This window comes from Zootoca vivipara, chromosome 5 (assembly GCF_963506605.1).
Source record: "Zootoca vivipara chromosome 5, rZooViv1.1, whole genome shotgun sequence".
Classification (NCBI taxonomy): domain Eukaryota; kingdom Metazoa; phylum Chordata; class Lepidosauria; order Squamata; family Lacertidae; genus Zootoca; species Zootoca vivipara.
The window spans coordinates 33,721,244-33,748,676 of record NC_083280.1 but is presented as its reverse complement, the minus strand read 5'-3'; the positions used below and the strand labels follow the sequence as shown (position 1 = coordinate 33,748,676).

At 41.0% G+C, this 27,433-nt stretch overlaps 2 protein-coding genes across 3 annotated transcripts; one reads left to right on the top strand and one right to left on the bottom strand.

The window, feature by feature from the left end:
• Positions 1-765: 765 nt before the first annotated feature.
• MRPS22 (mitochondrial ribosomal protein S22) lies at positions 766-9,029 on the top strand. Its single transcript, XM_035133031.2, has 8 exons — positions 766-918; positions 1,707-1,870; positions 2,702-2,866; positions 4,100-4,243; positions 5,161-5,244; positions 6,731-6,876; positions 8,212-8,320; positions 8,786-9,029. The coding sequence occupies exons 1-8, from the start codon at positions 786-788 to the stop codon at positions 8,876-8,878; spliced, it is 1,038 nt and encodes a 345-aa protein (XP_034988922.1). The 5' UTR covers positions 766-785; the 3' UTR covers positions 8,879-9,029.
• A 75-nt stretch (positions 9,030-9,104) lies between these two features.
• COPB2 (COPI coat complex subunit beta 2) lies at positions 9,105-27,389 on the bottom strand. Of its 2 annotated transcripts, none has more exons than XM_035133029.2 (22): positions 27,279-27,389; positions 25,282-25,419; positions 24,813-24,899; positions 23,536-23,662; positions 22,143-22,291; positions 21,537-21,683; positions 21,112-21,211; positions 20,086-20,228; positions 19,639-19,838; positions 19,117-19,227; positions 18,604-18,692; positions 18,404-18,510; positions 18,077-18,220; positions 17,042-17,172; positions 15,708-15,915; positions 15,327-15,437; positions 14,213-14,427; positions 12,946-13,038; positions 12,679-12,859; positions 12,498-12,566; positions 11,264-11,353; positions 9,105-9,429 (listed from the first exon to the last, which is right to left on the bottom strand). In XM_035133029.2, the coding sequence occupies exons 1-22, from the start codon at positions 27,279-27,281 to the stop codon at positions 9,337-9,339; spliced, it is 2,736 nt and encodes a 911-aa protein (XP_034988920.1). In that variant the 5' UTR covers positions 27,282-27,389; the 3' UTR covers positions 9,105-9,336. The 2 variants fall into 2 exon arrangements, with proteins under 2 accessions (XP_034988920.1, XP_060130547.1); XM_060274564.1 differs by lacking the exon at positions 27,279-27,389 and adding an exon at positions 26,191-26,213.
• Between the last annotated feature and the right edge of the window lie 44 nt (positions 27,390-27,433).

The window sequence follows — 27,433 nt, the reverse complement described above, 5'->3', positions numbered from 1 at the left end:
GCAGAACCTTTCATGCAAGTCTGTTGTAAGGTGTTAGTCAAGGGCTGTGGAAAAACGGTGGTACTATAGAGGTTAAACTCTGATCTTAAACCTCCACTGCCTTTGGGAATATGTATCTTCGGGAGAAGAGGGGCGAACGAGTAAACCCTGCACGAATCCAGAGTAGAGTCCCTACAACATTGGGACGGTGCCTTGTATGCCTCCTTCCAGCAATTCCTGCAGCCAAGCTGGTGCCGTGTGTGTTGCTCTGCTTCCCTTTGGACCACATCAGCGAGGCCGAGGGGGGCAGCCCGGGATCTCCATACACGCGGCCCAGGGTTGCACCTTGCAGGTCCCGACGGTTCTGCTACCCCAGCAGTTTGACTTCGCCCCTGGAGGCGCACTCAAAAACCCACTCAAGACATTAAAAGCAGCAGCAGCTGGGGGGGGGGGGCTTTGCCCAGCCACTACTCTTAAAACTCACAGGGCAGCGTTTGTGCTGCCTTGAGCTGTCATTGCAATAAATCGCGCTAAACCAGAACGGGGTGCCTATCTCGGGGTGGCTTTCTCCCCCTCCCAGGCTGCTGCTTTTTGCACGCAAACCAAGCTCCGCAGTGCTGGGTGCGGGCGGACTCAAAAGCAGAGCCAACAAACCAGCATAGAGAAAGCCGGCGCTCTCTCTATGGCGCAAGCATAGAGGCTGCTGCCCTATCGGAGCCTAGAGCGGATTGGTCAAACTCCTCCTTAGAAACCCGAGGCGCAGCGACCCGGAAGCGCTTGCGGGACCAGTTCCGGGTCGCCGCGCCATGGCTGCGCTGGGAGCGTCGGGGTGCCTGCGGGGCGGGAGGGTCGCCGTGGCTTCGCTGCTCCTGAGGCAGCACCCGCAGGGACGCCGCGCCGCGTGGGGATGGCGGGGCCTCTGCCAAGGCCCGGAGGCGGGTGAGTCTTTCCCTCGGGGGGATGCAGGCGAACAGGCTCCCCCCCTCCCGTTGGGCGCGTGAGGCGACGCCGCGTTTGAAAGCGCCTCCAGTGGAAATGGCTCACCTGGTTGCGGCTCAAGGGCCGCCCTACCCCCCGCGTGCTAACCAAGAAGGCAGGTGGGCGGGCGGAACTTGCTCCTGCTGGTTAACGACCCCACCGCAATAAATGGGACGCTTAGGGGGAGGGGCTGGGCTGGCACTGATCTGCTGGGCCTGATCCAGGCATCTTCGTTGTACTAGCCTAGGAGCTGGCGCAGTGAAAGGAGCATCTCTTCCCCCCCCCCCAACCCCACCCTTCTACACTGGCCCACACAAGCGGCAGGGCTCTGGCCAGGACGTTAGAGTGGCAACCTACTAAGTCTTTTTGTAAAACATACAATGTTGCAACCAAAAGATAGTCCCCCTGTGTTCAATGGGACTTACTCTAAGATAAAATATGTGTAGGTCATGCCTAAGTTACAGGTGGCAACTTAGTAGTATCCTTAGAATCTCTCTTTTCGAAACTGCATTTTAAAAACTGTATTTGAGCTGTTGCTTTCCTGCTAGACCGGAGCTTTCTTAACTTTTCATGTTGGGGATGTACTTTTTAGACATGCATTACTTTGCGGCACAGTAATTTACTGTAGTTTTACTAGCAAACCGGAGGTTAAGCGAACCCCTTATAAGAGATATCATAGGACACACCTACACACTGCAGCTGACGCAAGTTTGTAAAGCTCTGTGCTAGACCAACCACTTGTTTTTCAGGGGAGAAGAAATCTGATGTTCCAAAACCTTCTTTTACGGATGAAAAAGTTCAGAACTTGCTCATCCAGATGACAGGACTGAATTTGCAGAAAGTCTTTAAGCCAGCAAAACAAGAACTTAACCCCCCGACGTACAAGCTTATGACAGAAGCACAGCTGGAGGAGGTATATTGCCAGCGTTCAAGAAATAATATATTTGGGTTTAAGATATGAATAGAAGACACTTCTAGTTGTTTTTTATTTATTTGCTTTGGCCGTAAGAAGAGTTAGGAAATATAGGCACTCAAAACATATATTTGTTAAGATGTATGTGGTTCTAACATACCAAGGTAGTTGAGACAAAGAAAATTAAAATAATTTAAATTATTCAGAGCAATACAATGACCATATAATGTATCTTGAGAAATATATTGCTTATGAGTGGAAATAATGTGCATGAATGTTGAAATATTGTAAACAGTAACTGATTCAGAGTAGCCTTGTATAGCCGGGGGGGGGGGATCAGTGTGTCTCATTTTGATCCAAAGGGCAATCAAGTACATGAAAATTGATGAAATCTAACCTGCAGTAGGAAAATGTGGTCACAACTCTTTAATATCCCAGGCAGTTAGTTATGGGGCATGTAAATAAGTATTTCCATGAACTCAGATCAATAATAGTAGCTGCAGATTGTTAAAAAAAAAAAGGTATCTGCTTTCACTTGTCACTCATTTTTTTATTAGTATTTTTGAAAAATTGTCATATGCTAACAATTTTTGCCAGTGAAATGACAACAAATAATATTTTTTGTGTAAAAAATTGTAGTAAGATATGCAAAAAATATCTGAAACTTTGGGTTTGTCACCATGCCAATTTGCATATTTTTGCATGGCTAAACCATTACTCTGCCTGTCCTTCAAAAACCTATATCTATCAAATATTCACACATTTTTAATGTTAAATGATTTTCCAATATGACAATTTCTGTGCAATTAATTACTCACTTTTTCCTTTTAGGCCACAAAAGCTGCTGTTGAGAAGGCTAAAGAGAGGCTCAAAATGCCTCCTGTATTAAGTGAGCGGGAGCCAATTAATGATGTATTAGCAGAAGACAAGATTCTGGATGGAATAGAACCTTATAAATATATATTTACTGATCTAGCATACAGCACCCCCCACCGTGTGAGTCTGTTAGCTACCTTGTAAAAATATCAATGAATTTTACCCACTTTGCAGTTCCACTAATAGACACTGTAATCTACAAGGAAATGCAACACTTTATTGTACACACAGGACCACAACAGCAGCTGCTTCTGGAATCAGGATATGCAGTTTTAGGATAGATAGCTGGGTCTGCTTTTTTGCTTTGTTTTTTAATACCATTGATGGATTTGAAGAAAGGAATAATTTTTACCATCCTCCAATACAGAGGCTTTTTGCTCATGGCATTATATTCTTGGGCTGACCTATACCCTCTTGTAAAGTGGTACTTGATACTTCTCAAAAAACACTTTCCCCCCGTGGACCACTTGAATATTGGCGGAGTCTTGACAGACCACATCACAAATTTGTTTTTTGTTCTATGAATCCAAAAACACAGCTCACATTTTAAGAATTGCGGTCTTGCCTGTTTTTGTGAGCAAAGATCTGTGAAATTTTAATGTTTGTCAGCTTTATTAGTAGATCAGGTGCAGCATCAATCCGGCTTCTTCATTTTGAAGTACGGTGATGTTAGCCTTTTCACAGGCTATCATGGTGGAGATTGCAGACCACAAGTTTTAGAACTTGTGCCCTATCTGATCCCACTTGTCCCTCAAGATACTTCCTATAGGGTCAACAGAGGCCTGAATCATTTTCTTTTGGATGACTGAACAGGGCTCTGTCTCCTTTACTATAATCTTTCTATTGGAATCAAGTTTACACTTGAACCTATAGAATTCATTGCTACAAGATGCTGTGCCTTTTAGTACAGGTAGGTTTAAAATGGATTAGATAAATTCACGCAGGATATGCCAATAAAGGGATACTGGGTATAATAGCTAAATGAAACTAAAGAGAATGATTTTCCAGGTGGCAGTATTTTGTGTTCTGACTAGCCTGTGAGCTTTCTAGAGACTATTGGCTGACTTGTTGAGAGAACAGCTGGATTAGCAGAACTGAACTAGTAAGGTAACGCCCATACTCCTAGCTTTTGGTCTTTAAATCTTTTCCAAGCAGCAGTAACATCAGCTTCAGGTAAGCTGAAGAAGCATGTTCTGTTTTCACTGTGCAGAAGACTTTTTCAAATATCTTGATAGGAAGTTACTGAAAAACAGTTGGCCTTTTTAAAGTTGGCACTGTTCCATATCTTAAATGTAAAGAGACATGGTGGAACAGATGACTACAAGTGCAGCTTACTTCTCTTTTCAATTTCAGGAACGGTTTATTGTAGTTCGAGAAACAAATGGAACATTACGCAAGGCCACTTGGGAGGAACGGGACAGAATGATACAAATATACTTTCCAAAAGAAGGGCGCAAAATTATTCCTCCAGTTCTATTCAAAGAAGAAAACCTTACGGTAAATGCTAGCATTCAGCCTTGTGCAGAGCAATTAATCTTACTCATGTGAGCAATATGAGACAAATATATTTGGCCTACTGCACCTTTGCCATTGTCTCAACTTCCTTACCAGTATCCTTCCTTGTGATTTTCTAAATTATCCTTAGACTATATGGCCCAATTTGGAAACTCAGTTCTCTGTTTGCTAAACCATAGTTTAAAAGCTGGAAATGAGCAGTGAAAATACACACTCCATTCTCACTTGTCTTCTGGTTTCCTTCCTATCTGGGCACTTATTTCCAGGTATAATTATCCTGCAGTTTGCCATTATGTCCAAAACTGGTTTAATGAGAGTTTTACTTCCCAGAACTTTAAACCACATTTTGAAGTTGTATTTAAGAATAGTAAGACTACCATTCTCCATTTTGGTTATTATAGCAAACTGCAGTTTAATTACACCAGGATGGGACAAGGAAACACATCCCATCCTCTGCAGCCTATGCGAAGGTGGGAGGACTGAGGCTGGTAAGGAAGGTGCCTCATCATCACTTACTGGGGTCTGGGAAGATCACAGGAGGGCCCTGAGACATACACAGACCCCAGTAAGCAACCCTCCATCTCTTAGTGGGGGCACTATGCACTAATTTGCTTTTGCCCATGGACCCCCAGAACAGAGTCCTCATGTAAGTGGTGTAGTATAAAATCCAATGAAAATGAAGCTGATAAAACTACTTTGAAATCCATATCCGGATCTTTGACAGTGCTGGTAATCTTGATAGAATCTATTAAAGAACGGACCCAAAACATTTTCCCAACTGCTATCGGATGGCAATCATAAATCATTGCCATTGTTTAGAACAGGACTATTACTTTTATTGAGTCTGTTTTGATGCAGGATGCTTCATTTATATTTCATTCTTGTTACAATTGCTCCAGACGACGTTTCTTCAGGACCGCCATGAAGAACTCCTTGATCATTGCCTTGTACAGTTTGAGCCAGATTCACCTGACTATATCCGAGTGAGTTGCCAACATTTGGGCAGGGAGTGTGGGGCTGAGACAGCTGCTGTTTCCAAAGGGGTAGTCATGTTTTTGTTGCAGCAGACTAACAACTTTTTGCACATGAAACAAATTTATTTTGGTATAAACTTTCATGGGGTGCAGATGACAAAAGTGTTACCCTATATATCCTCAAAGTTGTTATCCCTTTGACACCAGTTTACAATCCCCTTCTTACTCCACCCTGTAAGATGGTTGTGTGTATACCTGCAACTCAGGATAACATTACATGCAGATGAAGTGGACTGGTCCATTAAAGGTAGTAGTAGTAGTAGTAGTAGTAGTAGAAGTAGTAGTTTATTTGTACCCCGCCCATCCAGCTGGGTTTCCCCAGCCACTCTTGGCGGCTTCCAACAAAGATTAAAATACATTAAAATGTTCCACATGGCGGGCGCCACTACTGAGAAGGCCCTCTGCCTGGTTCTGTTACTTTGCGTCTCACAGTGAGGGAATTGCCAGAAGGCCCTTGGCGCTTGATCTCAGTGTCCGGGCAGAACGATGGGGGTGGGGACGCTCCTTCAGGTATACTGGGTCGAGGCTTTAAAGGTCAGCACCAACACTTTGAATTGTGCTCAGAAACGTACTGGGAGCTAATGTAGGTCTTTCAGGACTGGTGTTATATGGTCTCGGTGGCCGCTCCCAGTCACCAGTCTAGCTGCCGCATTCTGGATTAGTTGTAGTTTCCGGGTCACCTTCAAAGGTAGCCCCACGTAGAGCGCATTGCAGTAGTCCAAGCGGGAGATAACTAGAGCATGCACCACTATGGCGAGACAGTCCACGGTCAGGTAGGGTCTCAGCCTGCGTACCAGATGGAGCTGGTAGACAACTGCCCTGGATACAGAACTGACCTGCGCCTCCATGGACAGCCGTGAGTCCAAAATTACTCCCAGGCTACGCACCTGGTCCTTCAGGGATAGAGTTACCCTATTCAGGACCAGGGAGCCTCCACACCAGCCTGCCCCGTCCCCCGCAACCAGTACTTCTGTCTTGTCAGGATTCAACCTCAATCCATTAGCCACCATCCACCCTCCAACCGCCTCCAGGCACTCACACAGGACCTTCACTGGTTCCGATTTAAAAGATAGGTAGAGCTGGGTATCATCCACATATTGATGGACACCCAGCCGAAACCCCCTGATGATGTCTCCCAGCGGCTGCATGTAGATGTTGAAAAGCATGGGGGAGAGGACGGAACCCTGAGGTACCCTACAAGTGAGGGCCCAGGGGTCTGAACATGAACCCCCCCCCCAATTTCTGGGCATGGCCCAGGAGGAAGGAGTGGAACCACTGTACAACACTGTATATAAGGTAATGCTATATAATGCATTTGTTTAGTCTTTAAGGTGCCCCAAGTCTTTGTTGTTTTTGCTACCTACACTTACTCCTGAAACTTACTCAGGAAGCTATTACAATGTTTAAGCATTATTACATTTCAACTCCTGCATAGGTTCATCAGCGGACGTATGATGATGTTGAGAAAAATGGAAAATATGATCTGCTGCGTTCAACAAGACACTTTGGAGGAATGGTGTGGTACTTTATAAATAGAAAGATGGTTGATGGATTGCTGATAGACATGCTCCAAAGAGATTTGTAAGTGCTGTTTATCGAGCTAAACATTTTTTGTGCAAGAGTTATATAGGTTCTCTATGGCAATATAGAATTTAAAAGTTCCTATTTAAGCAGCCTAGCTGCTGAGATTAGTTGCACTTGTAAGCATATGTGTTCAGGATCAACGCACTAGTTGACTTTTGTTCAGGAACTGTAGGCTGGGTTAATGATCATTAACATACGTTGAGAAAGTTTGCCATGAGACACTAATTGTGTTTCCTGTCAATAATAGACTAGGTCTAGCTAGCAATTCCTGCAGCTGTTGCTTATTTTCATTTCCAATTTCCAGCTGTATGGGTAGGATAATTCAGTTCCATTTATTATTATTTATTAAACTTGTATACCACCCTTTATATACCACTCCATACAACTCAGAGTGGTTTACAACATAAAAATACAAGATAAAAAACACAGAATAAATAAAAACAAGAATAATCCCCCCCATTTTATTATTTACTCACCCGAAACATATTTTGGTATCATCCAGGAATCAATTCAGTTTGAGTAAGGCTGCAGAATGTGGTTGGAGTGTCAGGGTAATGTATCACAGGCATGTCCAACAGGTAGATCGTGATCTACCAGTAGATCACTGGACGTCTGTGGTACATCACTGGCTCCCACCAAAGAAGCTCAACAACTTTAGCTCCCCTTAAAAAAGCTCAATTTTTTGCCCTGCACCCAAAAAAACTAGGCTTTCCCCCTCCCTAAAAAGCTCACCAACTTTGACCTGAACCCCAAAAGGGGGGGTAGATCAGTTTTTAACTCTTAAGCAGATTGCAGTCTCTTGGGAGCTGGCCACCCCGATGTATCAGATTGGATTTTCCTGTGAAGCTGCAGTCCTTTGGAATAATCCCTTTAAACTTGGTGGGAAGTAAGGCTTCTCCAGTCAATTCATCAGTGATGCTGGATAGTTTTACAAAGGCATTAAACTGTGGTGGTGGTGGGAGGTAACCCAATATTGAAAGGAGGTGATTTATATTGTAAAGCTACATGTGTGACTACAGAACGCCCAGAGCAGGAGGTGTATTGGAGAGGTCTTTCTACGATATAATCCCTATTGCTGGAATGGCTCCTATATGGGTCTGAACCCAAATGGAGACACTACCTACACGGGTAGCAAGGGTGAAAAACCCACCTCTTTGAATATATTTGCTCATAGTGGTGGCTTACATCTGTTAGTAATTCCTCAAAACTTAGTTCTTTTAGCTAGTGAGTTTAATAAAACAAGCTAGTTCCAGTTTAATGTGTTTGTGTGGAGTACTAACTGTGACGGTTCCTAGAAAAGCAATTAAGTCTTGAATAACACCTGTATTTCAGAATCGAGGATGCAGTAAGCTTAGTTACTTTGTATCACATGCTCCATCCTGATTGCCAATCAGCAAAAGAGGCACAAGAATATGACATCCAAGGACTAGATTTAATTAAGGTACAGTATACAATTCTTTTACATGGGCCTCTTTTCATGTCTTAGGTACTTATCACAGCAATTTTCCTTTTTTGGAGTTTTGGGACAATGAATATTGTACACATTTATGGAAGCAATTCATCAATGGAACAGTTTGTTAAAAGGCCAGAGCAGGCATCCCCAAACTCTGGGCCTCCAGATGTTTTGGCCTACAACTCCCATGATCCCTAGCTAATAGGACCAGTGGTCAGGGAAGATGGGAAATGTAGTCCAAAACATCTGGAGGGCCGAAGTTTGGGGATGCCTGGACTAGAGACTGCATAGCTTTTAACTTCATAACCTGTACCCTCTATTTCACAAAATGAAAGTTAGAACATTAGGCTAGTTTCATCATTTTAAGGTTACATGCTAGAGCCCAACCTAGTAGCACAATCAAAAGCTTGCTGGCTACCTAATTACAGTATTATCATTTACATTTTTGTACAGGTTTTTGTGAAGACAGAAACACAGAGAGCTGGATATATTGAACTTGCACTCCAGTCTTATCAAGCAACTACGCCTAGGTCTGCAGCTTCATAAAGAACTTATCAATCCACTTAATATTATGTCTGTGGGTGGAAGGGTGGTGTAAAATGTATATAGAACGCCAATAAAATACTTTTTGCTGTATAGTGTATGGGAAGTAGCTTTAGTTAGCTTTTAAAGCACAGTTGGCCTGTTTTGATTAACAGAAATACAGAGAACTTGTCATATCGAATAGTTTTGCGAGTACAGTGCTTAGAAATCAAAAAATTAAAAGGGAAACTACATTTTAAAAGACATTTATTACAAGACTGGTCTTCATGTGACAAGAGCTTGGCATAGTATCTAAGGAGATCTACATAACAGAAATAGATACTTCAATGCATTTTACAGGTCTAACCCTACTTACTTGATCCAGCTTGCATATAAAAACCAAGCTTCTTTCCACCATGGAGACTGCAGTAAATGAAGTTTAGGGAAAGAAATTTGTAAGAAATTTGGTCATAAAAAAAATTTCAGTCAGACATCTCTTCGTCCAAATTAATATCGGTAGTATCAATATCCTCTAGGTCTAAGTTATCCAAGTCTTCATCAAGCTCCAATAACGCCTGTGGCAGGAAATACATAGAAGAAAATGGCTTACTAAATACCATGCATCTATCATTGCTAAATAACTACTTATTGGGAACTACTTACTTTATTCCTGCAAGTTGAAATGCTCCCAACTACTGCTTTTTAGTGGACTATCCTGCTACCACCATCCTAAACAACTATGGGCCTGCTAGATATATTTGCTTATTATAAAACACAGCCCCAAAATTTGGGTATAATAGGCAACTCTGATTTAAACCAATGTACGGTATAATTTGTATGTTGAAGGAAAGGATGAGTAACTTGTTATTGACTTCATAAAGAATTGTGAAACCTAGAACACATATCCAAACAGGGCCACTAACACTCTGAGCAGTGGTGATTAAGGCAGTTTTAGAGGCTGTATAATGGGACAGTTTTTACATTAATATCTAAAATATTACACATTCCGCAAGCAGAAGTACGTTTACCTAGGCAGTAGAGATGAGGGTGGGGCAGGGTTCGGTACAGTACAGTAAATCAGCAGCAAGATTAAAACGAGACTATTGGCAAGATTGGTTGTATCAAAGACCCTGTATTCTGTTGGGATAGTCACTATCTGATACAAATATCCGTGACTGGCTTTGATACAAAGCATTGACAATGAGCTACATCTGAATAAGGACTTCCTTCAGAAGTAGGTTTGCATGCTGATAGAACTACTTTAAGGTTGTATCCACTGCTGTCACACATATGAGAATGGACTTCTGCTTGCACAATGAGACTTCACTGTCTCCTACACAATTTCTATATGCTTCATGATTCTGGAGCAGAGATGGTAGAAGAGTACAGGGAAGAGGAGAGGAATGCAAGTCCTGTGCCACAACTGGAAATCTACTTGTGCAACACAGGATTCTGTCCTAAAGAACCAAAACCTAACAAGCTGAATGGCAGAATTCAAGTTTTTATGCAGCTAGGTTCAAGCCTGAAACCTATGGCTTTAGCTGACAAGGTAAGGGGCAATATCCAACACTAGTCATACTCTTGTCCACTGACTGATGGATCTACTGTGAATATGACTAATCTTGGATATCACAAATACCGTACCTATCTTGCTGGAAAAAGAGGGAACATTCAGTTTTGCAGTCTAATTTGATCATGGTGTATAAACACATTAGGGACATGTGGGAGAAAGTTGAAGGAATCATTCTTTTTAGCACGCACTCTGCAAGCAAGCTTCATGTGCCCAAGTTAAGAACACCCATCCAAACAAAATCTGATTGCAGACAAGAGCATGCAGTAAGAATGTACTGTGATGTACTGATCAGAAATGTAAACAACTGCTAAGCACAAGTTTCTATATTAAATTAGGAGGAAATCAACCCAATGGCAAACTTTCCTAAAGAGGTCAGATTAACATTTAGCCACACTCTGGAGAAACTGTTATTCTCTCAAGTACAAATCTGATCTCAAAAGGCTATACTTCACAAGAAAAATGTTAACATAGGAAAGTGAGCGAAGTGGGGGAAATTGCAGAATGGAGTTAGCTTGTCACAATTGTTTTATGCAAAATGGAAATGTAATGGTAGAATTCTAGATTGTCTCACTCCCCAAATGATCTGCCTTTAATGTTCGTACATTGCAAAAGTAACTAAACCGAGCTTAACCTCATGTGCCAGTTTATTACACGGAGGGAGATTTGCCAATCTTGAAACTAAAGTTCTGCTGACTTACTCTTATTCTGTATGGTTTGTAGAAAAACTCTAATTTTGAAACTTCCAATGACAGTTTAGAACAAGAGAAATAAGGATTGCTACTGGGATTAGAACCTTCCCAGCTTTAGGATTTTTCATGGTGCACTTGAGCTTTTACCTTTTCATCTTTTATTGTTTCAATTGGGTCCTTCCCTGCAACCGGAGGCACTATCACAGGCTTAGGAGCTAGTTCTTCCTCTTCTGAATCCTTATGACGAAAAAGGAAATATTTAAATATAAGGAAAAACTGGATCCCATTCTTAGGTTGCGTAACCCAAAGAAATTGATTCAGCAAGAAAGTGTGTTATACTAGCCCTACACAAAAGCAAATTCGAGAGAAGGCAGCACATGGAAAGACTATGTACCATTTTATTCCATTAAGACATTGTTCCTACAATCTTACCTATTGCCCTTAGAACTCCTGATCTAATTGACACTCGCCCTGTTCAGATGACATACCAAATAATAACCTGGTTGTGACAAAAATAAACTAGTGAGCTACCCATCTTTCTAACACACACTCAATAGGGAAGGAAGCGTAAAATGTCTGGTTATATTTAAACAGGTACAGCTTTGCCCACAGTTAACATACCAGGATCTCAAAGCTAGTTTCGGATCCTGGTTTATTTGAATTAACTTTGGTTGGAACTAACCACAGCTGCACATAGTTAGATGTAATGGAAAACTGCAAAATGTTCAAAACTGATCAAAAGCTTTAAACTTCTATCAGGTTGTTGGAGCAGAGCATTCAAGCCTGAGCATTCTCATTACAAGAAACTATAGTTTATTGTGATGTGAACCAGGTCTCTCATTCCTGGAATGTGCAAGTGCATTTGCTCGCCATTCCTTGCTTACTACCCTTCTCCCTTGCTCTCAAAATTTAGTCTAGAAGGACAATCTTCTTAAATGTTGTGAAGTATATGTGGATGGCCTCATAAAGTGATAAATAATAAAAAGAAAACTAAGAATTTTGGAGCTGTTGCTCAGGGCTATTTCAAAGTGCTGAAAGCAACTGTGATGGGAAGAAATGCAGCAGTGTTCAGGAAGACAACCGATTTATTCAGACCCAGAAATCAGGAAAACTGACAGCAACAGAATTATCCACATGCGTCTAAGTGCCAATGCTATCCATAACAGTTTCTATATTAAGGTAACATGGTATGAAAAGAAGACAATTACAGAGCAATTGCTTATCACCAAAGTAAATGTAAAATATAAAGAGAACGGGCCATCTAAATGGCTCAGTTTTGTTTTTTAAAACAGTCCATAAAAAGCCACAGACTACACTGGAAGTAAGGATTTTGAACATTTAGTGGAGATAACTCTTACTCCAGAATTTCATTACCACTGACCTGCAATGCTTCCCCTATTTTTGGTGTGAAACCTTTAGCTTCTTCCAGTATGTTTCTCTCTTCATTTGGCTACCAAAGACAGAGAATATATCATGTGAGTAGAGACTTTTGCTGACACTAAATAATTCTCAAGGTCATGCCAGATTCTATATGAAATTGCTCATAACTTGTATCTACTTACAGTGACTAGGGGATATTTATTGGCTGGCCGCAAATCAGTTTGTGTTGCCTTGATGTATTCTTCAGCAACAAAAGCTTCCTTTAATCCAGGAAACAAGTTTTCATATTCTGTGGGATCGGCCAGCGATTCTGCAGCTTTCTGGTTGACTTTAGAGAGATTTTCTCTCCACAGTTTTACAACCCTATTGATGGAACGGATGGTCATTGCAAGCACTTCCGTTATAAGCAAAATATTTTTACAAAACACACACTAACACTTCAAAGTTACCTTGAAACTTGGCTCGGCAAATATGTTCGTGCTAGGAAAGCAGCTTCTGGTAAGCGTCCAGTTTTAATCAACAGCTCAAGACAACTATCAAGCCTACAATGGTACATTTAAAAAGAGTCACATTTTCATTTGTTTGGGTTTGGTTAAATAAAACAAAGCAAAAATAAAAGTAAAATCTAGTTTTTAAAATGTGCCCATTACTGGAGTATAACACAAATGCGACGAACGTAATAATCTGAGGATTATGCTAATAGCAAACCATTGTGTTCAACATTACTGGCAATGTGGTTTTAAAGGCTTATGAATATCTAATGCCCTGATCCTATGAAGCAAATTCACAGGATCAGGCATAAAGCTGCTAAGGTTTCTTAGAGTATACAGGACTTTTGCATAAAGAGGTTCTGTTGCATAGACAATGTATAAACTCTGTATTTTCTTTTTAAACAGCCTTCAATGTTGTACCGTGCACGCACACACACTTTTTTACTTTCCATCTCTTTCTTCCCTCATAATTGAATCCATTCCGTTGCACCCACACCCTTTCCCATTACAGGTAGGTAGCCGTGTTGGTCTGACGTAGTTGAAACAAAATAAAAAAAATCCTTCCAGCAGCACCTTAGAGACCAACTAAGTTTGTCATTGGTATGAGCTTTCGTGTGCATGCACACTTCTTCAGATACACTGAATAAGTATTTTGTTTCAACCCTTTCCCATGTCCATTTAAGTCATAATCCAATTTATTGTCTTTCCAATGCCGGCTCTCTCAAAATTAAAGAATTCATTGGCCTTCTTTTCCTGTTGGTTTCCATCCCCATTTCTCTGTTTCAGGTACTCATTAATAACTTTATAAATGATAATTTTTAAACTGCCCACTCACTACTGCCATTTGTTCCTGGTTTCTTCTAATTGGCTGCTAACTCAGAGAGTTGTGAAGCCTTTGGCTGCTCTGCAGAATGACCAGAGGCCAGATCTTTTGTCGGTCAGCAGAAAAAGATTACTACAGTACTGCCGAGTGATTCAGAAAGCACTGTAAATCTGGGAAAGAAGAACTAACACCAAAGCAATTTGGGGACAGTTCTCTGCAGAAACAAGTCAAGTGCAATGGTAGGAAACCAAATCAGCAAAACAAAATAATAATAATAATAATAATAATAATAATAATAATAATAATAATAATAATGCCAAGGGTGTGTGTTCATTCAGGGCCCACATACAATTTTGGGGATTAGCCACCCCTAGTGTAGGTGAGAGATTGTTTGTTACTTACTTTCCTTGCAGGAAGTAGCTCATAAATGCAACATTGTTCTTCCCATCTTTTTCTGCCCCTTCGGCCAGCTTGTTCACCATGCTGGTATTTCCTGAAGCTGTGGCCAACAGCAGTAAGCCACCATAGTCTTGCGCATGATGCAGGCACTCTTGGGCAAGGCCAAACTGGCATTTACTGATAGCAAGCTCAGCCAGCTGCTTCCACTTCTGCTCAGACTGCATAAACAAAGAGCAATTCCACATCAGCCATGTTTGACTTTGTTCTGAAGCCTATTCAGACTAAATTTAGCCCAGTTAGGTTTTTTATCTCAGCTTTCTCATCTATAGTTCCTCACTTGCACTGAATGTTTCATTCAAAGCACACGGTCATGCCTTAAGAAAAGATACTTATCACACTATTTTGACACCCAAGAACTATGGGTATGCTTCTTCTAAAAATTAACTCTTGGTTAGCTCACATAAAACTTCTCATTGCCCAGATCAGCCTCAGTATTTTCAAACTATGTTCTGTGAACCAAAAACTATGAACCTGGGTAGATCTTGAGACTATCCTAGACAGGTGGTCTATCTAATACCACTGAAACATAATTCGAGCAATCTAGTCAGATACTCCAGATAAGCAGCAAGACAGAAAATATATTTTAAAAAACACTTGAATTAAGCTGGCTGCTGCTGTCAAAATCTGGGGAAAGCTATCTTGCTCTGACTTCAGTATTACAGACAGAGATCATGTCAAATAATCTTGTTTAATGCTTTACAATAATATAAAAATCAGGAACAGATTTTGCACAGATTCCATTAAATTCAGTTCAGCCTGGACACTAGACAACCAGGCTGACTTTGCACCTTTATTGTTGGCATCCATTTGTCTCGAGAGACAATGGAAGAATGCACCTTCGAGGGTAAAGTCAAACCACTGGAGAGTTACAGCACCTGCTGTGGCTGCAGAGACTGATACAGGAGAGACATGTTTTAGGGCAGGTGTAGGTATTCCATTTTGCTGCTACAGGTGGACCTTTATAGCCAAAACATTTCTTTTATAAGAGCCTATTCTTCTGCATCTTAACATGGACTTTGGTAATTCCTCCTATGTTTCGAAAATGATGTCAGCATACCTCTGCTTCCACTGCAAGCTGATATGCAATCTTAAGTTCACCAAGCTGAAGAGCAAGCTCAAAGCGGTGTTCTGGGTCTGTAGATACTGCAAGTGCTTGCTGTTTGAAGCCCTGGACATTATAATTTTAAAAAAAAGACATTAGTGAAGGAATCTTCTTGGCAAACCACAGCACAAATTGATACACAAATACATCTCCCTTTTTATACAAGCCAAAAAACAACACACCACGATTATTTACCTCGTATTTTAGAGCATTTAAGTGCCTAATAGATATGTCCACCCCTGCCAAATTAAATTTGCAGCCATTTCCAATTCCAGTATTTTAATCCATATTTGTTGACCAAATATTAATTTGATAGAATGTGACAAATGTTTTCACCTGTTTCTCAAGGAAGTGTGCAACTCTGGTCCTCTGTTCCTTTGGAATTGTGGGAAGAACTTTGTCAGCCATACTGAAGTCTCTCCTCATCACGGCAGTTTGATACTCTAGCACCGAGACTAGCAAGGAGTAGCTCACTATGTTCAGTTCTTTGTCACCAAGGTAAAGTCTGTTGTCTTTGGGGATATATCCAAGTAAATACATTGTCCTTTAAGGAAACGGGGTGGGAGAGAGAGATTGCTTCAGTCCAAGAAATCATCTGGCACAGCAATCCTAATGTGGAGCAAGAAACAGCAGTTGCACCACCACATCCCTAACTCCACTAACTGCACCGGCTGGGGAAGATGGGGGGGGGGTGGTTCTTCAGTACATTTAGTGCATCAGATCCTGGTGTAGCAGAGAGGCACAAGACCCAATTGGGATGCTTTGCTTTCCACTGCTGGTGGAACAACAGCTGGCAGCAGCTTTCTACTAGCATGGGCAATAGCAATGATCTTACAACCACCCGCACTCCTGTTGGCCAGAAGAGAGCCATTAACACACCATCCTAACCTGCACTCCCCTAGCCATCAACACCACAGTCCTTAAGATTGCACGCTGAATTATCAGGAAATTATGTAATTCACTTGAATTAAACTGATATGCTAAGGATAGTGAGTCTCTATCAAACTGTGAGTATGCTGAGGTACAGAAACTCCAGATCACTGAGGAGACCCACCCCACCTCAAAGGAATTTTATTTCTGAAACTCTTCCATTTCCTTAAGTAGTAACACCCTGGAGATAACAGCAGTGATAGAGATGAAGAATTTATGGCTTAGCACAAGTATGGAGAACCTTTGGCCCTCCAGATGTTGCTGAACTACAACTCCTATCATCCCTGGCCATCGTCCATGCTTGCCGGGGCTGCTAGTTGTAGTTCAACAATGTCTAGAGGGCCACCCCTAGCTTAGTATGTGATCTTAAAGTTTAGCCCACATCTGGCTTAGTGCCATATCTGAAAGACAAAAGAATCTTCAAGAAGCAGGTTACATGGGCAACACAAAAGCTACACTCTAAATAGCTTCTTGCTTAAGGACCACATTTCTGCCCATCACTGGCACAGTAATTACTTCTTGCCACAGAACTCTGCTCAATGTGCATTGAACTATCAAAGAAATAGAACATGCTACACTTAATAGCGATAATTTCATATCTTACTTTGCCAAACCTTTATTAGGCATTACAAATATAGGCCATCATAAAACCTCCATGTATAAAATTTGAAAATATATGCAAATAAACAGGTAATTTCATATCAATTGGAACTATATCTGATGAATAGGTGAACACTCACCGGTCCAAATGTGCAATGGTGACAATTTCTCCTCCAACATAGTAGTTCAGTCTGTTCACAGAACTGGTATAAATAAAACAGTCGCCTACCCACAACCCCGTTTTCACAATCTCTTGAATTTCACCAAGGACCTGAAGGAACAAAGGTGTTTAGGCTTAAGTAGGAGAATCTTGTTTACTAAACTCTCCATATCACTGGGTCCATTAAAAGAGTTTAGTTATATAAGTGGGTCAACTCCAAAGACTTAGTGATGAAGAGTCCCATATTAATGGAAGCTCAGCTTAAAATATTGATCCACCAAAAAACACCTCTTCTACTACAACACAGGTAAGATTAACAAAAGTTCACATTCCCTATTCACCACAGTTCCCTTAGTAGTGGGATATGGTACAAGAAGTTCCATGTGACATATGTACAAAGTAGCCTAATGATCTTTTAAAATCCAACAGAACAAAGTTCATTCACTAAGTTTGTAGTACACAAAATATTCTGAACCAAGAATGTGACCTTCCAGCTGTTTTTGGACTCCAAACTCCCATTAGGTTTAGCCAGCATGGCCAATGGTCAGAATGATAGAAGCTGGAGTCCAACAACATCTGGAGGGCCACAGCATCCCCAGCCCTGCTCTATACAGATCAAGATAGCAGTAAGATTCATATTTACATGAAGCCTTATTTCCATCTTAATATGGTTCCCTTGCTGCTAATGTTTAGGAGAACAATTAAAATGTTTAGAGCCCTAGTAAGTATTTAGGTTGCTATCATGTTATATTGTATATTGTATTATATTGTCTATTGTATATCATTTTACACTGTTTTTATTTTTATTGTTTTATTGATTTCATTAGAGAAAACAGGATCTAAATGATTTAAAATGACCATGTGTGTCCCAAAGCTAATCTTCCAAGTCAATCCATCTTGTCAGTTTCCACATTCTCCTTATATCACGTGGCTAATCTGTTAGTTGATAGCAGTATAAATGGTTTAAAAGACAGAATCAGATCCAAAAAGCCTATTAATCACTAAGTGTAGTTACCTCAAAGGCATCTTCAATGCCATCTTCAGTGACTCCCTCATGTGTCTCTTGGGCTGCTGCAACTTTTTCAGAAAGGTACTTCAGAATGAAGAAAGATTCTTCAGTGGCTATGCAGACGAGCTCACCAGAGTCAGACCAGAAAATCTACATCAAAACAATGCAATAACCTTTAAACGTTGGGCTCTGATTAGAAGAAAAATTAAGCCTATTGCGGCACCAAAAAAGATAGTTTTATTTTAAGACTCCGAAAGTTTCAAAATTAACAGCAGCTGACCTTGCAAGGTGAGCTTTAATTAATCAGCAAGTTGCAGTTGGAACAAAACTCACATGTTTGGGCTGAATTTCAATTCTGCGTATCAATTCTGTATTTTCCCAGTCATAAAATGCCAGGCCATTGACAGATCGGACACCCAGTAAGAAACCGCCATAGATACCTTCAGGGGACACAAGCAGAAGAAATTAGAATCTTTCTAGACAGTGTTTAAAACTAGCTAAGATGGGTACAGAAGATAAAATGCATAACGTGCCTTCTGCTCCAAAGTCAGGTTTAAAAGACTTCTTCTCTTTGAAGTTTTTAAATATCTTGACACTGCTGTTGCTTTCCCTGATTGCATACCTGCACACAAACAAAAGATTTCAGTAGAACCAAGCTCTTATTCAGCAAGATTAACAAACAAGGCCAGGAGCAGTCAATACTAAGCACACTGGCCATATAGATCCTGTCAATGTTCTCTTGCAGACTTGTATAGACAGGTTATTTCCCTTTTGCCAAAACAACTGTGAAAGGATGGCTGGAGTTAAGGCTTAAATTGACTGGATGCAGTCCACAAGCCTCCAACTAGGCCATAAACTGAATTGGGATGCAGCCACTACAATAACTGTTGGTTGCACATTTTATATTTCATACTGATTTTTTTAAAAAAACAAACAAACACAGAAGACCAATAAGCTAGGCAGAGACAATTGCTGTTCATAGTCCAAAACAAAGCATCATAATATTAAATGAAATGTTAAGGTTAAACAAAGCACAAAGGACTTACTCTGAAGAATCATGTGCCCATGCAAACTCCTGAGCAGAACCAAAACTTTTGTTTCTCAGTGCCATAGCTGTGTAAATGATGTATTCACCATCCCCACACACTACTACAAACCTGTAAGGTAGTAAAAACAAAATAAATATAAATTACAGTATGCAAGGAAAGTTTGTGTAAGACTTGTAAAACTCAGAAAAGCATGATCAGAAAGAAACACACATACAGTGGTACCTCTACTTACGAATTTAATGCATTCTGAACGCACAGTCGTAAGTTGAAAAAAATGTAAGTCGAATCCCATAGGAATGCATTGGGAGAAAAAAATGTAAGTAGAAGCAACCCTATCTAAAAATTCGTAAGTAGAAAAAATCCTATCTAAACCGCATCCAAGATGGCGGACGGAGCTCCATTCGTAAGTAGAGTTATTCGTAAGTAGAGGTACCACTGTACAATGTCTCTGGTCCTAAACAAAATTTAAAATTAATGAACAGGTTTAAGCTTTTATCTTTGGAAAAAGAAATCTCTTACCGCCCATTGGGATTGTGCTGAATAGTCTGAGGATATATTTCACAGCTGCCCATATCTTTCACAGCAAGTGGCAGTCTTTCTCCGTCTTTGATTTCAGCATCCCCCATTGCTTTCAAATTAGCTTGCTGAATTTCTGAATGCTTAGCCCAAATTATCTTGCCATTAGCATCCATTGACATGGCTGGCTCTTCACGGCCAAGCTAGCAAGGAAGGAAGGAAGCGTGAGGAGAGTAGAAGTATGTATACAATACTCAATGTAACTAATAAACCAATATACTTAAAAACCTTTTGACACTGACAACCAACAGTTAAGTCTCCAATGCGGTATTACAAATAAGACTGGTGTCCTCTGCACTGACCCCAATTATTTAATAAAAATATGCCAAGTAATTATTCCACGACAGTAGTGGACATCTAGCACAGTTAAATATTTTCTAAGGCACATACCTTAACAATGATGCTACCTTCATCATATCCCAGAGCCACATTATTTGATCCTCTCAGGCTTGCCACACACCACACCCTTTCCATGCCATAGTTCAGAGTACTTTCCAAACGGTAAGTGCTTGAATGCCAAATCCGAACAGTTCCTATGCAGTGGCAGAGTCATTGCATTCAGCATTACTTAGATACTTCAAAGGGAGGGGGGAAGGAACCCAACCCCCAATCATGATTATCAATACACTGTTTCATACCCTGTACAAAACTGGGTTATATAAAGTCCAGTTGCATGTACTGTAAATCCAGTTGCATGCATGTAAATTTCGTGGTTCCCGCAAGGGGACAATGACAATAAAGATCTATTCTAAATGACTTACAAATGTCTGAACCTAATTATCACCATAGTTAATGCAGTCCCAATTAGAAGTAACTGATGCATTTTGAACCATCTGTAGCTTCTGTACATTTTTCAAGGCAGTCTAACAAGAACTACATTAAAGAAATCCCACAGCGATGTTGCCATATCTCCAGCCTTTATATAAAAGGTAAGATTTTCCAATCAGAGTATTAAGCATTTGTTTATCACTTGTTTATCAGACATTTCTAACTGAGAAGAATTTAAATCTGTACACAGGAAATATTTCTCATGGAATAATTCTACCCTTTTTGCGTTTTGTATTTATTTATAATTATACCCCTTTTTAGCCTTCGTGCATATTAAAACTCAACACCCATGGCCTCTAGGTATATTTTACTTTTGGTTACAATGCTCCTCCAATAAAGAAGCTGTAAATGAAAACAGTTTACAAAGAAACCCATTAACAAGCCTATACTTCGGCTCAGCAACCCATCTCTACAAACTGTAACAGGACTATTTCTAATTGTCTTGAGTAATTTGTAAGCATCTGAAAGGAAAAAATGCTTATGGCTCATGTCAAGCTTTGGTGAGATGTTAAGTTCTCGCTGCTACAGAAACCCCCATAGGAAAATAAACTGGCACTCTAAAAAGAATTGAGAAATGGTTGAATTTACCATCTTCAGAGCCAGTGATGATGATGGGAAGCTCAGGGTGGAAACTAACGCAGGACACATTTTGTGCATGACCCTCAAGAGTTTGCACACATGTTTTATTCTGCAAAGGGAAAAAAGAAATGACTTGATAGTACTCTTTAACGTATGATAAATGTTATAAACTATAAAACTGAACAACAGTTGCAAAGTACCTAACTAGACCTTTCTGATGATGACAACAACTTTATTATTTATATGCCACCCATCTAACTGGGTTGCCCCAGCCACTCTTGGGCGGCTTCCAGCAAAACATAATAATCTTCAACTGAATACAGCCAATGACAAAAATATTCATATACCTGATTTAAAAAACAAAAAACCATAACATTTTTGCTTTTTCAATATTATGCAAATAAATGGTATAGGAATAGTAGAACACAACATACCTGATAGTCCCAGATCTTAACAAGGCGGTCATCTGCTCCTGAAATTAGGTACGGCTTATCACCTCCACTGTAGTAATCAATGCAATTTACGCCTTTCTCATGGCCTTCCAAAGTGAAGTTGGGTGATGAAGAACCAAGCTGCCACACCTTGCAAGAATATGAAATTGATTGGTGACTGGGTCTAACAAAAACCTGGAAGCCCTTTTCAAACTTTCACATATCACCATTGGCTAATTTCATGTGTTTAGAACAAAAGACAAAGGGAGCAGTATATTTAGAAGCCTTGTTAAATCCTGGGGCAGATTTTGTCCCATCTGAATTCTGTGTGACGACAATAACCCCTATGATAAGCAGATCAAAAGTTAAACCCAGGGGTCACACTGTTTTGAGCACAATCTACACTACAGGTGTAACATGTGCACCAACCTTTGTATTGGATGCATACTGGTGCAGGTTTTTTAAAAAAAATCTTCCCAGAGTATTAAAATGACTCAAAATACAGTTTATGCTATATCCTCCAAGCAGCTGTTAAGCACCTACAATATAAGAAGAGTATTTCACTTTAAATTTAAAATTCTGATTTTAGTAAGTAAGAAATCACTCTACCTTGATTGTTCTGTCCAAGGAGGCACTAGCAAACTGATTATTATCCTTAGGATTTATGACAATCTGCATCACATAATGAGTGTGTCCTTCAAACACTTGAGAACAGGACCATTTTTTATCCCAGTCCCACAGCTTAATAAGCATGTCATCTAGGAGAGAAAAAATACTTTCCATTATGCACTTCATAAGCACCAAAGGGAAAGAAAAATAGTGATAACCTAATACTATTTTTCTTTTGTTTCCCTGAACATCTACCTGAAGAGTTCAATATGGCTGAAAAGCTTCTCTTTACAAAATCACTTTTCAGGAGTCTACTCATTCTAGTGATATCAAATTTGCAGTAACCTGTTTAGCAGTCCCACTCTCCTCTTTAATATGAAATATGCCAGCGGGACAGCACCATGCCTAAGTGCCATTGCTCTGACAACACTCCCTTCCTCTTTTCCCTATACATAACCTGGCAGAGGGTGTTTCTCTCTGATCCTACCTGCCCCCCCCCAAAAAGGTTCACAGCTAAGCCCCCTCCCCCTGCCCCAAACTACTGTTATATTCAGATGTGCCATAGGAAATGCATTGCTTCTCTTTCAGATATTGAGTTGCTGCTGTTGGGTCATGTTTTATTCTTAATCAAATACTTCTATGGCATATTCATTCTAGAGCATGGATGGGAAATCTGTGGCGCACCAGATGTTGTTGAGGTGCAATTCCCATCATGGCTGACCTTTGGTCATGCTAGCTGGGGTTGATGGGAGTTGAAGGCAAGCAAAATGTAGAGGGCCCCAGTTTTGCATCCCCATAATGAGAGTTTTATGTTGCATAGATATGCATCACCATCATTATCAGCAGCAAGAGCATACATTTAAATTATTTGAAGTTTGACTACATCCTACCACAGTGAACTGGATAACTGAATACAGATGCTTGAGAACCATAAATACTTATGTTTTGTAAGAAGAAGCTGGGTATATGTTAAAATGGGACTAGCATATAATGCAAACAAAGATCTGGGGCACTGAAGATATAAAACAACATAAATAGGAAGACTATGAGACAATAAGCCAGCTAATATGGCTCTAGTTCTATATCAGGGATGACTAACCTGTGGCCATCCAGATGCAGCAGAACTACAACTCCCAACAGCCACAACCAGCACGGACAACAGTTGTGCAATTATAACTTGGCAACATTTGGACAGCTAAAGTTTTGTCAACCCTGTTCTATAGCTTCCGGTAGGATTCTGCTTCAATCTTGTTACAGTACAAGTTCTGCAGTCGCTAAAATATGTTGCTACTTCAAGGAGGTACGCAGCTTATTTTCTTACAAAATTCTAAAGATGCTGCTAAGAAAGAATCACTCATTAAGATAACATTTAGAAATAAAATTAAACTCTTACCACTGCTAGTTAGAATGAAAGGTTGTGTAGGATGCACAGCAATGCAGCGGATATAATCTGAGTGTGCTTCAAACATATGAACCCTTTCCAAAGTGTTGTAGTTGAAAACCCGAATTTGCATGTCATCCTATGAGAAAACCCAATAAAAATCAGCTTCTCTATAAATGAAAACTGAATTTCCACTTCCAAATAAAGGGTTGTATTTAATGCTGCTTATCTGCTTGTGCAACAGACTTCTATTTGTGCAATGGAGCTTTCCCTTCTCTCCGCTGTGTCCTACCCATGCACTCTCAAAACTTGCTCCAAAGAGTTGGGGGATTCTCTAGAGCAGATTTGGGGGAAATGAAGGGACAGGAGAAGAAAGGGAAGTCCCACTGTGTGAATGGAACACAACTCACAACTTTATTGGTTTTGATCTTGCATTGTTTTTACTAAACTTGTTTCTAAGCTTCCCTCATACAGAAAGATACATTTTAAAAATAAAAAAGTAACCTTTAGCATCACTTTGCATATCTTTTAGTGCAGAGATGGGAAAACAACTCGTCCTCCAGTTGTTGTTGAACTACAGTTCTCATCATGCATAACCACTGGTCATGCTGGGTGGGCTTGATGGGAGCTGAAGCCCAACAACATCTGCAAAACCCCACGTTCCCCATCTCTGCTTTAGTGGACTGTATACCTATATTTTTGCTAATGTAGCACCTTGTACCACACAGTATGGGACGCGGGTGGCGCTGTGGCTTAAACCACAGAGCCTAGGGCTTGCCGATCAGAAGGTCGGCAGTTCGATTCCCCGCGACGGGGTGAGCTCCCGTTGCTCGGTCCCAGCTCCTGCCAACCTAGCAGTTCAAAAGCACGTCAAAGTGCAAGTAGATAAATAGGAACCGCTATAGCGGGAAGGTAAACGGCGTTTCCATGTGCTGCTCTGGTTTGCCAGAAGTGGCTTTGTCATGCTGGCCACATGACCTGGAAGCTGTACGCCGTCTCCCTCGGCCAATAACGCAAGATGAGCACCGCAACCCCAGAGTCTGTCATGACTGGACCTAATGGTCAGGGGTCCTTTACCTTTACCACACAGTATATCTCTTTTAAAAATCATCAACCATCCTCAGTCCATAAGCTCAGCCCATAAGGTTCCTCTGCAATTAAATTTGCAATTCAAAATTTCTTACCACTTAAATAAGCTTATTTTCAAGAAGCAAACCTCTGATTGATTAGTAGCTTCAAGCTTCCAAAATAAACAACAAAACATGCTTAAGTGAAAGAAGTTAACTTACAGCTCCTGTAACAACCCAGTTTTTTCTTGCCACAAATTTGGATGCTCTCACTGGTAGGTCACATACTTCAAAAGTCTTCACTAATGTCTGAAAACAAAGTTTACATTTTATGTTAACTTTTATTCATGAAAAAACGCTTTTTAGAAATCTCTTCAGCTATTTCAGATAGCTGTTTTTCAACTGTCGGAACACGATGGACAATATTCTAAGTTACAAAAGTTACATAAATAAGTTACAAAATGTTTCTAATGCTTTATAAATTTAATATTCTTAGGAAAATAAATACACCACACAATTCAATGTCCTTGAGCGGGGAGAAGGGTCTTAATCTGATTACATACCACAATGCCAATCAAATTCAGGGGATCCTGTGACTTCATAAAACATAAGCAGTCCTGATCACAAATCTCCCCAATCACATTTAAAAGGGCCCAACTTTTCACTGAACGTATTTTATATCACACATTACCTGTGTTTCATGGTTCCAAACACAGACACTACCATTGTAAAGGCTAGCCAACATCCATGGCTCTGTGGGATGCAAGTCCACACTCTTCACTCGATCAGATCGAGCTGTTAGCTTACGCTTTATGTCAAGTCGAAGAGGCTAAATAGCAGAAGAATATAATGAGGCTGTTACAAACACATAAAATAGCTGGTTAAATATATTTAATATACTGAAAGAAAATTGGGCAGGGCCTAAACAGCCAGTCATGTCTATGTAAGTGGTTCACACTAGCCTGACTGAAATAAACCTATTTATTCCCTTACAGACTGTTTTCTGGGATGGCCCAAAGATTTAGTTTAGCCCAGGCCATACTTAAAATCAGCTTATTGAAACATCATTGTGAAAAATAACACACATTCATCATATACCTAGACTAAGAATTTTGACGATGTGAGAGGATTTCAGATATGAAAAAACAGTTTGGGATGAAATTATACTGCTACAATTTTCACAAAAAGTGACACAGATAAAAGAGCATGCTCATGCCCTTTGTGCACAGCCCTTTTTGGGGGGCAAGTGTAATACACTTTTTTGACAAATGTAATAGAAGTGCTAGGTAGGATTTTTTAAAGAAAAAAACTAACGCCCCATTAGTATATATACAAACATCCAGGAAAATCCACAGGTCACTCACAAAACACACTGCATGCCTTTAACTCCAGGCACTTCCAGTTAAAAGCATATAAATCAACAGAATCCTAAGGAACTGCTGCTAGTAAAAGTTGGCAGTACTGGGCTAAATGGATCACAGATCTGTCTCTATAACTGGCATTTTTATTATACTGCTTTAATGAAATCTCACACCCTCTTGGATACATCTAGCTAATCTATTTATACAATTCATAAAACCCCAGAAATGTGCAAGCTTACTTTCACCCTCCATTTGTTTTCAACTCCAGCTTCCATGAGCCCAGCCAGCAAGGCTAACGGGATGGTGGGAGTTGAAGCAGAACATCTGGAGGGCCACAGATTGGGAAAGACTGTTGTGGACAATGCACTTCCATTTCAGCAGGCATCAAACGGGACACTACATACAGGAAGCAACTGTGCCAATACCCTAACCACATGCCTGGCCATCGGGCTACTATCCATACCACAGAGCCCTCAGCTCAAGATATGTACACAGGATACATAAGAATGTGAATTACAGCAATGGTTGCAGCAGGCAGTGCTTTTTTCGGGGGGGGGGGACGACGCAGGGATATGCATACCCCTAAACATTTTGTGAATCAAAGTTTGGCCTCATTGAGGGGCAGTATTTCAATATGTGTAGGAAAATGAGAGTAACCCTAAACATTTTTTAGAACAAAAAAAAAACACCACTGGTTGCCTGCCTTTCACACATCTGCAGATGAGAACAGGCTGACAGCTGGTAAGTGTTGGCCAGGAGAATTTGCCATTTTCAACTGAGCAAATGCTTGCATTGAACCATCAACCATCACTCGGACCCCACCCCCAATATCTCTTCCATCACCTCCAGTCCAGACACTACTTGTGAATATAAGAAGCACTGGAACAAAGGGAGTCTACACACAACCATGGGCTCCAAAGGGGAGCTGGCTGAGAGCTTTGCGCTGCACAACACGAAATATGCAGGCAGTTTGATAGTAAATCCGCTCAGCGCTTCAGGAGAGGCAGCAATAGCACAGGTACCACCTCCCCCACCCCATAATCAAAGCACGCAGAAATCAGCAGGTGAGCCTTCTCCTGTCAAGGCGCCTCCGTGCCGGGAAAGACTTCACCTGGTGGATTTCTGCCTGCTGTGCGGCTTTAAAAGACGGGGAATCCTTGGCCCCGCCGGCTCCTTCGCCCCTCCGGGCGCCTGGCAGGCCTCTCTCTCCCCGGTTCCAGCAGCGCCTGCTCCTCCCCACCCACCAAGCCCACTTCCCTAGGAGAAACAGCCGGCCTCCTTCTGCATTTGGGCCCCGCTGCCGTCGCCCCCTCCTCGCCCAGCTCACCATGGCTCTGGCTCACGCAGTCCGGGCTGCGGCCACCGACGCTCCCCGTCTCCCTCACAGCCCAATTCACCGACGTGGAGCTTCCGGCTGCGGCGGTTCCCGCGAGAAGCGGAAAGACAACGCGAGAGCACGAGCCCTTCCGCCTAGTCGCCTCT

Bases quoted from the DNA above. Each gene is read 5' to 3' on its own strand.
- COPB2 (XM_035133029.2), bottom strand. The intron at 20,229-21,111 runs GTAAATTCAACC...GCCACTGCATAG, and splicing joins CATCACTGGCTCTGAAGATG to GAACTGTTCGGATTTGGCAT. The intron at 15,438-15,707 runs GTGAAAACATTT...TATAATGTCCAG, and splicing joins CACACTTCCTTGAGAAACAG to GGCTTCAAACAGCAAGCACT.
- MRPS22 (XM_035133031.2), top strand. From the start codon at position 786: ATGGCTGCGCTGGGAGCGTCGGGGTGCCTGCGGGGCGGGAGGGTCGCC. The intron at 1,871-2,701 runs GTATATTGCCAG...TTTTCCTTTTAG, and splicing joins CAGAAGCACAGCTGGAGGAG to GCCACAAAAGCTGCTGTTGA. The intron at 4,244-5,160 runs GTAAATGCTAGC...CAATTGCTCCAG, and splicing joins TCAAAGAAGAAAACCTTACG to ACGACGTTTCTTCAGGACCG.